General features: G+C 37.8%; 1 protein-coding gene across 1 annotated transcript; it reads left to right on the forward strand.

Moving 5' to 3' along the window:
- The first annotated feature begins 1,845 nt into the window (after nt 1-1,845).
- LOC145889748 (uncharacterized) lies at nt 1,846-3,700 on the forward strand. Its single transcript, XM_082980769.1, has 4 exons — nt 1,846-2,124; nt 2,288-2,407; nt 2,964-3,071; nt 3,331-3,700. The coding sequence occupies exons 1-4, from the start codon at nt 1,980-1,982 to the stop codon at nt 3,432-3,434; spliced, it is 477 nt and encodes a 158-aa protein (XP_082836895.1). The 5' UTR covers nt 1,846-1,979; the 3' UTR covers nt 3,435-3,700.
- The last annotated feature ends 9,154 nt before the right edge of the window (nt 3,701-12,854 follow it).

Consider the following 12,854-nt stretch of genomic DNA (forward strand, 5'->3'; position numbering starts at 1 on the left):
GTTGTATTCCAGATACATAAATAAGGTTAATTCTTTGCTCTCAAATCCAGTATAGTTTATAAAATAGTAGTTCTACTTTTTTCTGTTTCTTTTGTGTAGAAATTGAAGCAGTGCCAGCCTCAATGGCGATTGGTGCCGCTTTCATAACAGCTTTGAAAAGACGACAAGCCGCTGCACGATGGCAAAACAGAGATAGCAAAAGAAACAAACATATAACAGACTTCATTTTGCCCTCGAATTATCTTGTCTTGACTATGAGCTAAAAATAAAAATTCTCGCCATCCATTTCTACTTACAAACAAAAATCCAACTCTTGTTTGGGAGACTACAACATCAAAAAAAAATTCACAAATTTTTCGAGTGCAAAATAGCGTAAATCAGAGCAAGTCCAAAAAATCCTGCAACTCTTCCCAAGCATTTTCCGCTCACCAGCCCTTCGGTAGTTTCAATTCCTCACATCTATGACATCACAGCGCAAAAATGCAATTGATTCCTCTTTCCATGTAAGCTTTCCAAGGCGTTCAGACAATGTTACGCCTGAGGCTAGTGAGTGCAAGCAAGTAGCGTATATTGCACACTAACACGAAAAAGGCATTTCATTCGTAAACCTTTATTGCAGTTTTTGCTTCTGTGTTTTTCGAAATTTTGTGTTTTTCTGGAGATTTCATCGGGTGAATACAACACACTCTCACTAAACACCAGAGGTTATTATGCTCTCAACAAATACGCCAACTTGTATTTATTTTAATTCGTTCGGACTTACACTGGATTCACCATTTTTACGAATAGTACAAAGGTGGCTTCCCCCCCCCCCCCCCCCCCCCCCCCAATTATAAGGATAAAAAATCAAAATCTCTTTGTTCAATTGTGTATGAACAAAATTATAATCGTTTAATTGCAAATGGCATTTAAGATTTACGTCATTCGTTTTTTACTTTGGCTCACCAAACTAATTTTAACTAAAAACCACAGACGTTTTCCCTCCAAATAAATTGGTGTCTCTATACAGTCGGCAAAGTTCGAACGTAAGCGACCAGTCACGATATTGTAATGTTTTCTATGCGATCTCGAATGAAATTCCACGATTTTAAGCGCCGTCGGCGTTCCAAACTGTGTCGTAATTTCAAATAGTTCTCTGTTGCAACTCTGGTGGGTGAGCTTGAAGCGGTTTATTTTCCACTGGGTGGCATTAGCGAGCAGACGTTTTTTTTTACACTTTATCGACGTGAATCGAATATTTTTCTGAGCAGATTACTGGCTTTGAAAGAACACAAACGCAAGCACAAGAATTAAATACATCAATAAAGATGGTAAAGAAAATTCGAAGATGTTTGGGTACAGTGAACAAATAAAATTATCCAGGTTTTGTTAAGATCATTTCTAAATTGCCTAAACATACAAAATACAACAAACAGTGGCCATTGCAACCAAAGGAATTACTTATTTTTTGGAAATCCCTCATGTTGTTTGCCAGGATATTTTGAAAATATCTGCATATGAACAAACTATATGTGCACAAGAGCCACTGAGAGCTGAAGACATCAGTAACGCACACCGTTGTGACCTTTTAGGTCGAAAAGTATTTGCAAGCGGTGTGAGGTACCACGCTTTTCAACAAGTAAAAGCTGATAAATGTACGTTTCAGTGATGGAATACAAATTACAAAAACATAAACCGCCTAAAAAGATTTGCATGAAATGTCATGGTTGAAAGAAACTGAAAATTCTTCAGAGCAGTTGGAGCGGAAAATGGTGTTCTTCCATCGTCATTACCGATCGAGTTACAGTTTTTGCGTAATGCCGCTGTATTGCTTGTAGCATTCAGCGAAGGGTTGCACGCATTTTTTTTAACTTGTGCTGATGTGCACGCGAAAAAGAAATCAATTCGTAAGCTTTTGTGTGATGTTGCAATCTTTCGAAACGGAGTATTGGATTATTGTGGCGTTATATTCATTCAGGACAACATAATTCGAGAGAAAAATGAAATCTGTTATCTATTTGCTTCTCTTGCTATCTCTGTCTTGTTATCATGCAGCGGCTTGTCGTGGTCTTATAAAAGCTGCTGTGAAAGCGGCACCGACCGCCAATGAGGCTGGTACTGAAGCAAATTCTGAACAGAAACAAGGTACAATTATTCTTTTTTCAAAAAACTAAACTAGATTTGAAAGCGCACATAGCCATGCATATAAAGTCATTTTTACAAACGTCTCAGCAGAGCTGTGCGAAGCTCATTAGAATAAGTTCTTCATATTGGAGTATTTCCCTTATGATTTTTTTTTTATTTTTAGGTTATTGCTATGTGTGCGCCTACCCGGAAACATTGAGTTGCAGCGGACCTGACCTTGATAGTAGCTTATCTCAAAAATGCCGATCTCGTTATGCAACGTGCTCCAAAACCCTAATATCCGGTAAGAAAGTTCCTTAATTCTGGCAGATTCTTTCCATGTACATTAGGGTAGACGTTGCCTTAAAACCAGCGATACCAATATCGAGATAAGATTAAAATGACCTGAGATACAGTCGGATGTCCACAGTTTCGACCAATTAGTCCGCATCAGTGCAGCTTGCTTTGACTCCTTTTCGAGCCAACACCGATGATACGAAAATAAAAAGCAAAAATGATCAATTATGAATACCTCTACCACAAAGTAGAAATATGTGTGCCTGCTCGGCAATCAGCTATCCCAGTGCCATAGTCACCAGCTGCACTGATGAGACCTACAGGTCGAAAGAGTGTGTACGCCTGTCTGCATCTCTCATTAATTATTATGGATCTTTTGCACATTCAATGTGAAATACGTGCTTTTCCGCATAAGACCATAATCATCTTTAAATGCAATTTAAAGTTGAAAACTATTTGTGGGCCGAAGTAGTTATTTTTCACATGATCGCATCCAACGAGGAACCGAAACCACTTGAAGCGAATTGCCGACATAGTTTCACCCAAAGTGCTTTAAATTTCAGGCAACACCACACAAACCATTCGCTCGTGTGGTTCTTCAAGCGCGACGATTGGATGCAAAATCACCACAAGTGAATTTAGGAACACGACCGTGTGCTTCTGCGAGGACGGTAATAACGTTTTGATTTTTTGTTTGCATTTAAAGTTCAACAAATATTAAACGTTATCCTATTCCCATAACCCCCAAAATACTTGTTTCTTTAAAAATACGTCTCATATTTCGTAAGACACAATGTTTACAATGCGCTCAAATCGTCAAACGTAATCATTGCCTTAACATTGGCTTAATTGCTTGACAACGTGGGTGGACGCGTCACTGGAATATTGAATACATGGATGTAGAAAAGTCTCACCAAACATTTTCTCCAGATAACTGCAACAAAGCAGACAAGAAAACTTCTATGTCCGTTGTAATACTACTCACCGGTTTTGTTGTACTGGCTTTCGATATCATGCACTTCGATGATTATTAATGCTTTGTAAGTAACCTACAATTCTGCCACATGTATTTGAAATATAAGTATTGTGTGATGTACGACAGCAAATGTTTTATGTATTATATGTGTTGTGTGAAAGCTGTACACATTTTCATTTCAACTTCAAATGCTTGCCATATTTCGATTTGTTTTGCATACAGCGGGCATTCCGTGTGTGTCGTGTGTTTATATTAACGCCAAACCCCTCGTTCCGCTTTGCGCGCCTGTCAATAAGCACGCTCCAATAAAGATGAACGCAGTCTCGCTCTCGCCCTGCGCCATTATCTATTGTCAAGTACATCGTGAAACAAAAGGTTCTGTGTTGAGCAACTTCACTGGACACGGAACACCAGCCATGCATAGCATATAAGCAGGGTTAAGCAGTCAATGTCAGTTTCAATGTGAGATATACATTGTAAATGCTTTTTTTATGTTTATTTTCGTATCATTGGAACATTTAACGCTAAGTTTCGCATTGTTGCTCAAACTTATTTCCACACACATAGCAAGAAAACAACCTAATCCACACATACAACATGTAGGCATATGATGTTAAAAATACGAAAATGGACAAAGTACAAGTACATCGTAATTTCGTTACCTATATAATGTATATATGCAAAAGAGCCATTATAATCAATGAGAGCTGAAGTCGCAGGCGTACGTTTAGTCTAAATGCCAGCTCATTGCCATGGTAAATGCTATATTTTTTTACTTCCCTCAGGCTGGAGTAGCCACTATTTTGTATTATTGGAGCCTTTAACGTTGCCTTTCGTTTTGTTACACAAATTTCTCCATACACATGTAGCAAGAAACAGACAAATCCACACAAATCATAGGTGCACATTTATTGGTCTTGGAAATATGAAAGCAGATGAGAAATATTTGCCAAACACATTAACACATGCTGTGAGGGCAATCAAACCAGGCAAAAACCGAGCCTGATACACAAGCCTAAAACAGTGTGTGCTCTTAGGACAGAATAAGAACAGCAGGCCTTAATATAATAAAGCATGGAAATAAAGATCTATGTGACTCTGATAGCAATGCTTTGGTCCAAAGGTATGTCAGTTATGCTTTTTCTTTTATTTTGGGAAAATTTTTCTCAAGACATGCATCAGATTTATACGAAATTTCGTTGGACATATGTCGTACTATTGAAAATGTCATGGTGATTTAGGTATGGGGCTTCAGTGTTACGAGTGCACGCATTCTCCGACTTTGAACCCAAATAACACCGAAGCTAGTTGTTATGGCCCTTCTATCAACTCAAACTACTCCATCGCATGCAATGGAAGTAATTCATTCTGCGTGACGAGAGTTTTATCCGGGGCAGGTAAATATTTTGTACAACAAAGTGATTGCAGAGAAATAATATGATCTTTCCGGAAGATAACAACAACAAAATTATCGTACGAAAGTGTGGAATACAAGTAAGTGGTTGCGTGGAAGGGAATGGAGTTGGGAAGTGGTGTTATTACTCCTGTGGTATAGGTATGAAAATGTAAACATATATCTATGGAATTTTTCGTTAATCTGAATGTTTTTGTCAGATCTGTGCAACACTGGAAACGGATCAATTAAATTCCGCCTCAAACAAACATTCATTGTCGTTCCAGTGTTAATATTTTTGATGCTTTTTGTTTGAAAATAAGGGATAAAACCGTGTGACGTCCGTCGCCAGATGATTGGACATTTTATGAATTGCTTCAAAGTTATGTCCATGTCATTTCATTATTTTTCGGTGATATTGACTGATGTATTATCACGTTGTTAATAAATGATGGTTAGTAAATGCATCCAACAACTGCGGAATGGACTGTTTACCGTGTATAATGTTTCTGTTGCTGCCAGTCATATTGTAATTTAATAGTCTGTTCTTCTGGCACAATAAAAACGGAACTTGATTAACCGACGTTTCGTCTGTTATCCAACAAGGCTTCCTCAGGGTAATGGTTGTTTACCTTGTATTAACCAACACTCTTTTTTTTTCATCTATAAGTTACCGACACATCATTAATTACGGGATATCCTCAAAGGATGATAAACCGAAGAAATCACACCCTTTGTCACCTTCTGATTTCGCAAAAAGGCACTCATGCAGAACAAGAAAAGAAATAATGCTTAATCAATACTTTTTACCCATTTTCTCCAATCTATCGACCCGGGGATCGATGTCTGAGGCTTGACTCGGTTAACAAACAAACACCAGAAAACCCGTTCGATTTTGCATTTGTGTACAACAGCCCTGAATACCATATCGCGAACGCTATTATGTTCATCATAGCGTGTAATTTGTTGTCAACACAATGGGCTTTCAGAACGGCCATTACGGTAAAATTGAAATTCATTGATTAAGAGCAAATAATGAAGTATCCGCGCCAATTGGCATCCGCGTTAAACCTTATTTGCAGGTGTGCACTACAGCAACAATAACTCAATTACCTTTTCGTGTGCTGGGAATAGAAGCAATGGACGTCGCACAGTCTCCATTATGGTGCTCATATCCGTTGCCCTGTCAACCGTTAGTGGCCTTGTTACCTTTTAGATGATATCTTATTGGTTTCATACAGCATGCAGCTTTCTTCTAGCAAAGCATTAGCTTTAATTATGTAGTTACATTATAATTATGTAGTACAAATTGCAACAAGACAGGTTATATTTGTCACTTTCGAAGGTAAAAAATATCTATTACGAAAGTGACACATAAACTACCCTGTTGCAATTTTATTGTTTCTGAATTGCAAAGACATGTTGAAAAAAATAAATCAAGTACGCAATTGTTAAAGTGGTGTTGTCTGTCTCGATATTTGTGGAGTAAACATTCACACATGCATTTGCCAGTTACATGTCGTTCGCTGTACCAACCGTTGGGGTGGATCTTTGCAGTCATTTGATGTTGTATCTTTGTTTTGCTTTGGTCTGATTTCTAGAAGCAAATAAAATGTGCCCTGTGTGTGAATCTATACCTGAAGCACACATCCACTGCAATACTGACTTAAGAAACAATTCCCCCTAACAAAATGGAATTCATTAAAAAAAGATTGCTAAGCCTTAGCTGGTGTTTGCAGTATTTATGGCAGACGAAACGTTGGTTTCCAATAAACACGTTAGAAACTAAGTTCCAGAAGAGCAATTCTGATTAATTAGTATGACTGGCAACAAAAATAGCAGTATAGTATTTTTACCATTCATTAGTATTATAGCGCAAGATCATGTAAGCTTTTTTTATTATGCACAACACCAGAAATTATAAAGGGATAAGTGACCGCTCCATTGCCTGTGGAGGGTTTTAAAGAGTATTCATTGTTTGAAAAGAAAAGGAATTCAAATTTAATGAAACGATACTGATGCAGATGTGACGAACTATTATCTCATGTTTAAGTTTGAAAAACACAGAAATTGGGTGGTCAGTTTTCTTGCTGCAAACCATACGGTTTCCAATCTGTGAGGGTAAGATCAGCAGCTTGTACATGGAAGATATAAGTAATATGGCGCAATACGGGGCGTTTATTGGTATGTATAAAATACGTTGCGCTAAACAAATACAACTTTCTAATACAAAGTTTTTGAGGAATTAAAAATAAATACTCGTCCCAGTTGATAAAACTCCAATTTATCGTAATTCTTTTGCATTCCAATACAGCAAAACACAAACATGCCACGACGAACCTCTGCAGTGTATCTTATTATAACGATAATCCACAGCGTTATAAATTACGCTTAGGTATTGCCTTCGCTTGCAACATGCTGAGGCAAGCAAAGCTCATTTTCATGTCAGTTACAAGTTATGTGGTTAGCACGTTTATCGTAACATCAAATAATTTATAATCAATTTAAATTTGACGGGCGTCTAATAAAACGAACTTAATTTTTTTCCACAAACAACTTCATCAAGCGCCGGTGAAGTTCAATAGTACTTGTGAAGGCAAACAAGTATTATTAACAGGGCAGAACACCAGTCACCTGCTGGTTTGTCGCTGGTAAAAAGAGCATACAAATTGAGTTATGAAGTCAAACTACTAGAAAATGTATTGTTTTTACAGCTGCCAGTCACGTTAATCAACATTCAAATTATTTTGTGTGTAGCCCAAGTTAGTTTTAGTTCCCATGCCAATCTGCTTGACGTTTATGTTCAGATTACCCTGCAAAATAAAAGCGTAATTAAAACAACGTTTGTTTTACGGCTACATTATGCAACGCTAGCGTGCGAAAATAAGCAAGCTGCAATATAAAAAAGCAAATTTACTTATGCAGTATTTCAGTTACTATACCAGATATTGGAGAATAATCTGCAGTGTGAATGTGCATTTTTTTGATATTGTTAGTCTGATCATTCACTGTATAATTTGTTTAGATCAGGAAATACACTATAACTGCCTCTCGACCAAACTTATTAATCCACTAGGGTGCGGTATTGACCCATGTGAATTACAGCCGACAACAAAAACTTAAAAAAGTGTAAAAGGAACTCGAATGTGGCACAGAAACGAAATACCTGGGTAACTTTCCAGTCATAACGAAGAGATATTTGAAAAAATACCTCGATTATTCAAGGCGATGAACAAGCTTCTGATGATATGTCTACTTGTTGCAAGTTTTGCTACAGATGTTATGTCACGCATAAGGATATCGTATAGACCTAGAGTCCGAATTACCCAAGTACGACCGGTGATACAAACCAAACGAGGTAATTCTTGTTTCTTAGGTTTATTGTCGTTTATTTCGACTGTTTGTTCAAAACTAGACAACAATCTGCACAAATAACAACTAACACTACATAATGTTACTAATCTGTAATGCAGATCAATGTAAACGGTTTTAGATTTCAAGTGGTTGGAATTACCTGCCGTAACACCAAGTTACCGCGAGTGCGGGATTGCTCGCCTGTGTGGTGCAGTCAGATAGAGATAAACTAATTTAAACATTTTGTATGTGCTACCAGGATACTGCTACGAATGTGTCTATCCCCAAAACGAGGGTTGCAAAGGACCAACAATCGATGAGGCTTTTTCTAAAAAGTGTTTCTCGGATGATGCAAGATGTACGGTCACCAAACATTCGGGCAAGTTTCGAAGTTTAAAGTTGTGTGATTTCACCATTAGTTATTCATCCCACATTTTAAACTAGAAAACCTGTTGTAATTATATTTTGCGTAGTTCCTGTTGTTTTGAAAGTGTAAGAGTTAATTCAGGGGACTTCACGCTTAGCCTGTGAAAGAGAGGGCTTGACGTAAGAAATTGCATTTGTCGCCTTTGTGAACCATCACTCCACTCCCGGTAAGCCCCGGGGCCAGGCTGTAGGTGGCATACAAATGTTGGTATGGATTTCCCACAGTTTGTTTGGTCTGGTAACGCTATTTTTATCTGGCTCTGCGGCCCTCTGGTTGAGGAATGCGGCTTTGGGGTAAAACTGTTCTATGTTACATATTTACATTGATTGCTTTGTGATTTCTTAACTTAACTTCACAAGATAATTGTTGATTTTCAGGAGATGAGGAACAAATAATACGAGCATGCGTTCCTTCCTCTGTGACTTTGGGATGTCAGGAATCATCAAATGGAATAGTCAACACAACAGTCTGCAATTGTCACCCTGGTAAGTCGTGTAATGCAGACATTGTCATGTATCCCACATTTACAATAGGATTTGTTCAGTGGTGGGATTCAGCACCGGTTCGTGCAAACCGGTTGTTAGAATTTCAATGATCTTCCGAACCGTTTGTTCCGGTTAAGCGTACGTTTAGGCCTATGTTAAAAATATGCTATTAATATCCCAAATAATTATAACAACTTTACAACCTGGAAGCAAGTGTGTTTGCAACGCATTGTTCATTGTATTTCGTGTTTCAAATCGGTCGTATAAAAGGATCCATTCATACATCGGCCCCTGGTCACTTTAACCGACTGTTAAAGATTTGAATTCCAACACTAATCTTACTGATTAAGCAATTTCGGTGTTACTTAGAAGTAGGCAAACTAATCATGTCAAACGTGTACCTCATGCGACCTTGCTTCTTTACGATTTGGTCAATATTTTAAAGCTGTTCAAAATAAAAGTCCTTATCCGGCCGTAATGCTTTTAGAATACATTATTTGTTATCAGACAACTGCAACAGGGCAGAACAAAAGGTCTTCCTCTACAAAACGAATCTTCTCGTGGTCACCGTGGCAACTGTTCTTGGTCTCATCCACTTTTAGAAACTCCAGAAGTTTGTATCATCAAGTTGAATGAAGTTTCTGTAGCTCAGCTTTGTATACACGCTGTGTTTTCTTATTAGATCGTTGTGTATATGCTTTGTTGTACGCCTGATGGATGTTCTTTGCTGGCACAATTAAAATACACTTTCACCCTATAGGAGGTACTTGATACTAATAAGCACAATTGTAACCAAACCTTGAATAGGGGTGTTATGAGGCGTTTCTTGTTAATGTGTGTAAGTATTCAACAACGCGTAACGTCCCTATTCCTGTTCCTTCCCTTATGGTCCCATAAAATTATTTCGGCTCATTTTGAATGTTAGATGTTTACCAATTTTGCATATGCGTATGAAAACCTTTGACTCTGTCCATATCACATGTGTTTTTAGGTGTACATAAATTTACAATACCGATTAGCAAACGGTGTGAAAATATTGTGAAAGAAAGCTAAAAGACTAAACCGAAATTTACTACAACCTTAGCTCTTTCGGTATTCAGTATAGTAGTGGTCCTATTAACAGAAAATAATACTATTTGCACCTGGGGAATGCCGTCAATAGCATATTAGTGTAACGCATTGCTGATGAAAGGAAAATTGCGCTACCTCTTTTGGGCTTTTAATTGGCTTTTAGTTGAATTTTCGCGTCACGGATAAATTGTGATAAATAGATCAAGCGGGTTTTTCCTCTGCTACAACCTTTAACCAACGGACCCAACCAGTGTTCATAACCACATAACCGTGCAATGCTTTTAGGCAGGTAACGTTGAACCAACTTCCATTTCTGCACGCGCAAAGGCGTGTTAGTTTTTCAAGACTCTTCCGAATTCTGACTAAGCATACCAAAAGCACAACAAGTTTTGTAGAATACCTACCTGAAATTCTAAACAATTTCGCCTACCGAAACCAGATCAGTGACAAAAACACGCGCCACATTCCATTATTTCCTTACGAATCACTCAATCATGCGGAACAGTTATGCGCAGTGTTTCATCGATCGGAATTGATTTTCAAGCAATTTCTTGCTTTATTGCGGTTAAACCCGGGTTTAGGTGTCACGATTTTTATAATTCTGTTTTTAGTTCGTTTGGTTTCACTTTTTTTACATACCTATATTGTTTAGGGATTCGATATTATATTGTTTAGGGATTCGATATTATATTGTTTAGGGATTCGATATTATATTGTGTAGGGATTTGATAGAGGTTTGTTGGCCAAATGAATTTTATGCATCCTGCTTTGCATATTTCCAACATCCACTGCAAATTTGATTCGCATCGGTTCACTTGGATCATTCAAACAAGAATCACTAGTTTTTACAATTAACTTCGTCGTTACTTGAAGAATCAGGACAAGAAGCAAGCTCATTACGATTAACATCCTCAACCTTGTAAAGTTGATATAATGCAATTTAGTACGTTTAGCGTTTCGTCACTTGTTTCTCTTGTGAAGAAAACAGCAGCAAGGGTACTTTATTGGCATCTAAAGTTTAAAAGTAATTAAACGAAATTAAAATTCCTTCGAAAACAAAGTCCAGAATGCCGCTATGACGTTCAATAGACGTTTTGAAGGTTCAAGTATAAGGTTTCAGCGTTGCGCAGCTCTACCTGACTGGGTTAACCATAATAATTTAATTAGGAGTATGTCACTTGCAACAAATATTATAAATCCACATAATAACTTTTTTTATTGATGATATCAAAAATAGTTTTGGAGTTTTAGCATATGTAACTTACAAACTTTCAAATTTGAGTCCGGGAGCTCGAGCCATTTATTAAACAAAGATGATAGCGATTCGTCCAAGGGAACCAGAGCACGAAAAGAAACGGTGAGTTTAAAGAGATGGTGTTGGGTGGACACCAACTGCAACAAAAAATGAAAACCTCAACTAGCCAAAAAACTTGTGGCGCTATTGCTCCAACTTTGTACCAATGAAGCAAAGTACTGATATTCTCATCGTTGGTGGTGTTGTTTCTCGGCCACATCCATTGAGATCAAGGTCATAGTTCATTTGTATGCCGGTCGTGTTTCTTTGGCCACGTCGATTGAGATCATCATGTGTTTGTCTTTCGGTTTCAATTGTGGTTGGTCGTGTGATAAGTAGTATGATACCTTTGCAAGTTGTTGAGTAGAAATACACATAAAACAAACATAATTGCAATCATATGCGCTTCGTACCTGAAAGCATGTGAGATCGTCAAACAAAGCCCTTATTGGTAATTGATTGTATAAATGCCATAAATTATTGGTCAGCTTGTGTGATGTATTCGCTTAGACGCGCGAGTAAATGTTTTGGGCTTGCGAAATGGTACCTAGTGGCACAGCGTGGTGTTCATGTGAAATAAAATTAATCTCAAATCCCTTTATTCATAGAATTTGTGCTGACCGTACTTCCAGCGCAGTCTTGCAACTTTTCAGTGCACGCCCGCATAACACTCTCAAGCCCAGTGCCCTTCTCCCCCGCAGCATTGCAATTATCACGTGACTGCCCGATTTTACAGCCATAGGTTCCCCAGTCTGACCATTCTATCTATATTACATTGGTTCCATGCTATTCTATTCTGTACTATTCTATACTAATTATTTCAATGCTGAACTATTTATTTGAGCCTCATCGGGCTTTGGCAGTCTACGGGATTCTATTCTGATTAAACTGACTGTAAGTGAATCCAGCAGAAATGCAGTGTGACAGACTTAAGACTCAATTTAACCCTGCACCTTCAAATCGCAATTAAATATGTCATAATTTTGTTGATTGTCCTTAAATCTTCACCTTTCGTGTATTTACTCTACAAACTCTGATTTCCTTATGTAAGCTTAGATATAAGCAACCTTTCCAGTTTAATAGATGACAGCACTCGTTTTGACTGTAGCTTATTAACAAACATCGTAAAGTAACGATCCAGCATAATTTATTGCCTTGTTTTGCAGCGTGCGTTCCACGTCTTTGTTTGCTCACCCGAGAGTACGTAATTAAAATATTACTGGAAACACTCAACCGTTACACATTGATCACAAACGGTAGAATTAGGCAAACACGTAAGTGAGCAGCATGTCAATACACGTCTTGAAATATTGCTAAACGATAACAGATGGCTGCTAGAAATAATGATTAACAATCTGAGTTGCCTTGAAAGATGTTTTACCAACACTTCAAAATTCACATATCGGACAAGTTCGTTTACCATTATATGTTCGTCTTCAACTTCGAAATTGCAA

Source organism: Ascidia mentula, chromosome 2 (genome assembly GCF_947561715.1).
Source record: "Ascidia mentula chromosome 2, kaAscMent1.1, whole genome shotgun sequence".
Lineage (NCBI taxonomy): Eukaryota > Metazoa > Chordata > Ascidiacea > Phlebobranchia > Ascidiidae > Ascidia > Ascidia mentula.

Excerpts from the sequence above, each read along its gene's own strand:
- LOC145889748 (XM_082980769.1), top strand. The coding sequence starts at position 1,980 with ATGAAATCTGTTATCTATTTGCTTCTCTTGCTATCTCTGTCTTGTTAT. Across the intron at positions 2,125-2,287 it reads AAATTCTGAACAGAAACAAG|GTTATTGCTATGTGTGCGCC; the intron begins GTACAATTATTC and ends TTTTATTTTTAG. Across the intron at positions 3,072-3,330 it reads CGTGTGCTTCTGCGAGGACG|ATAACTGCAACAAAGCAGAC; the intron begins GTAATAACGTTT and ends CATTTTCTCCAG.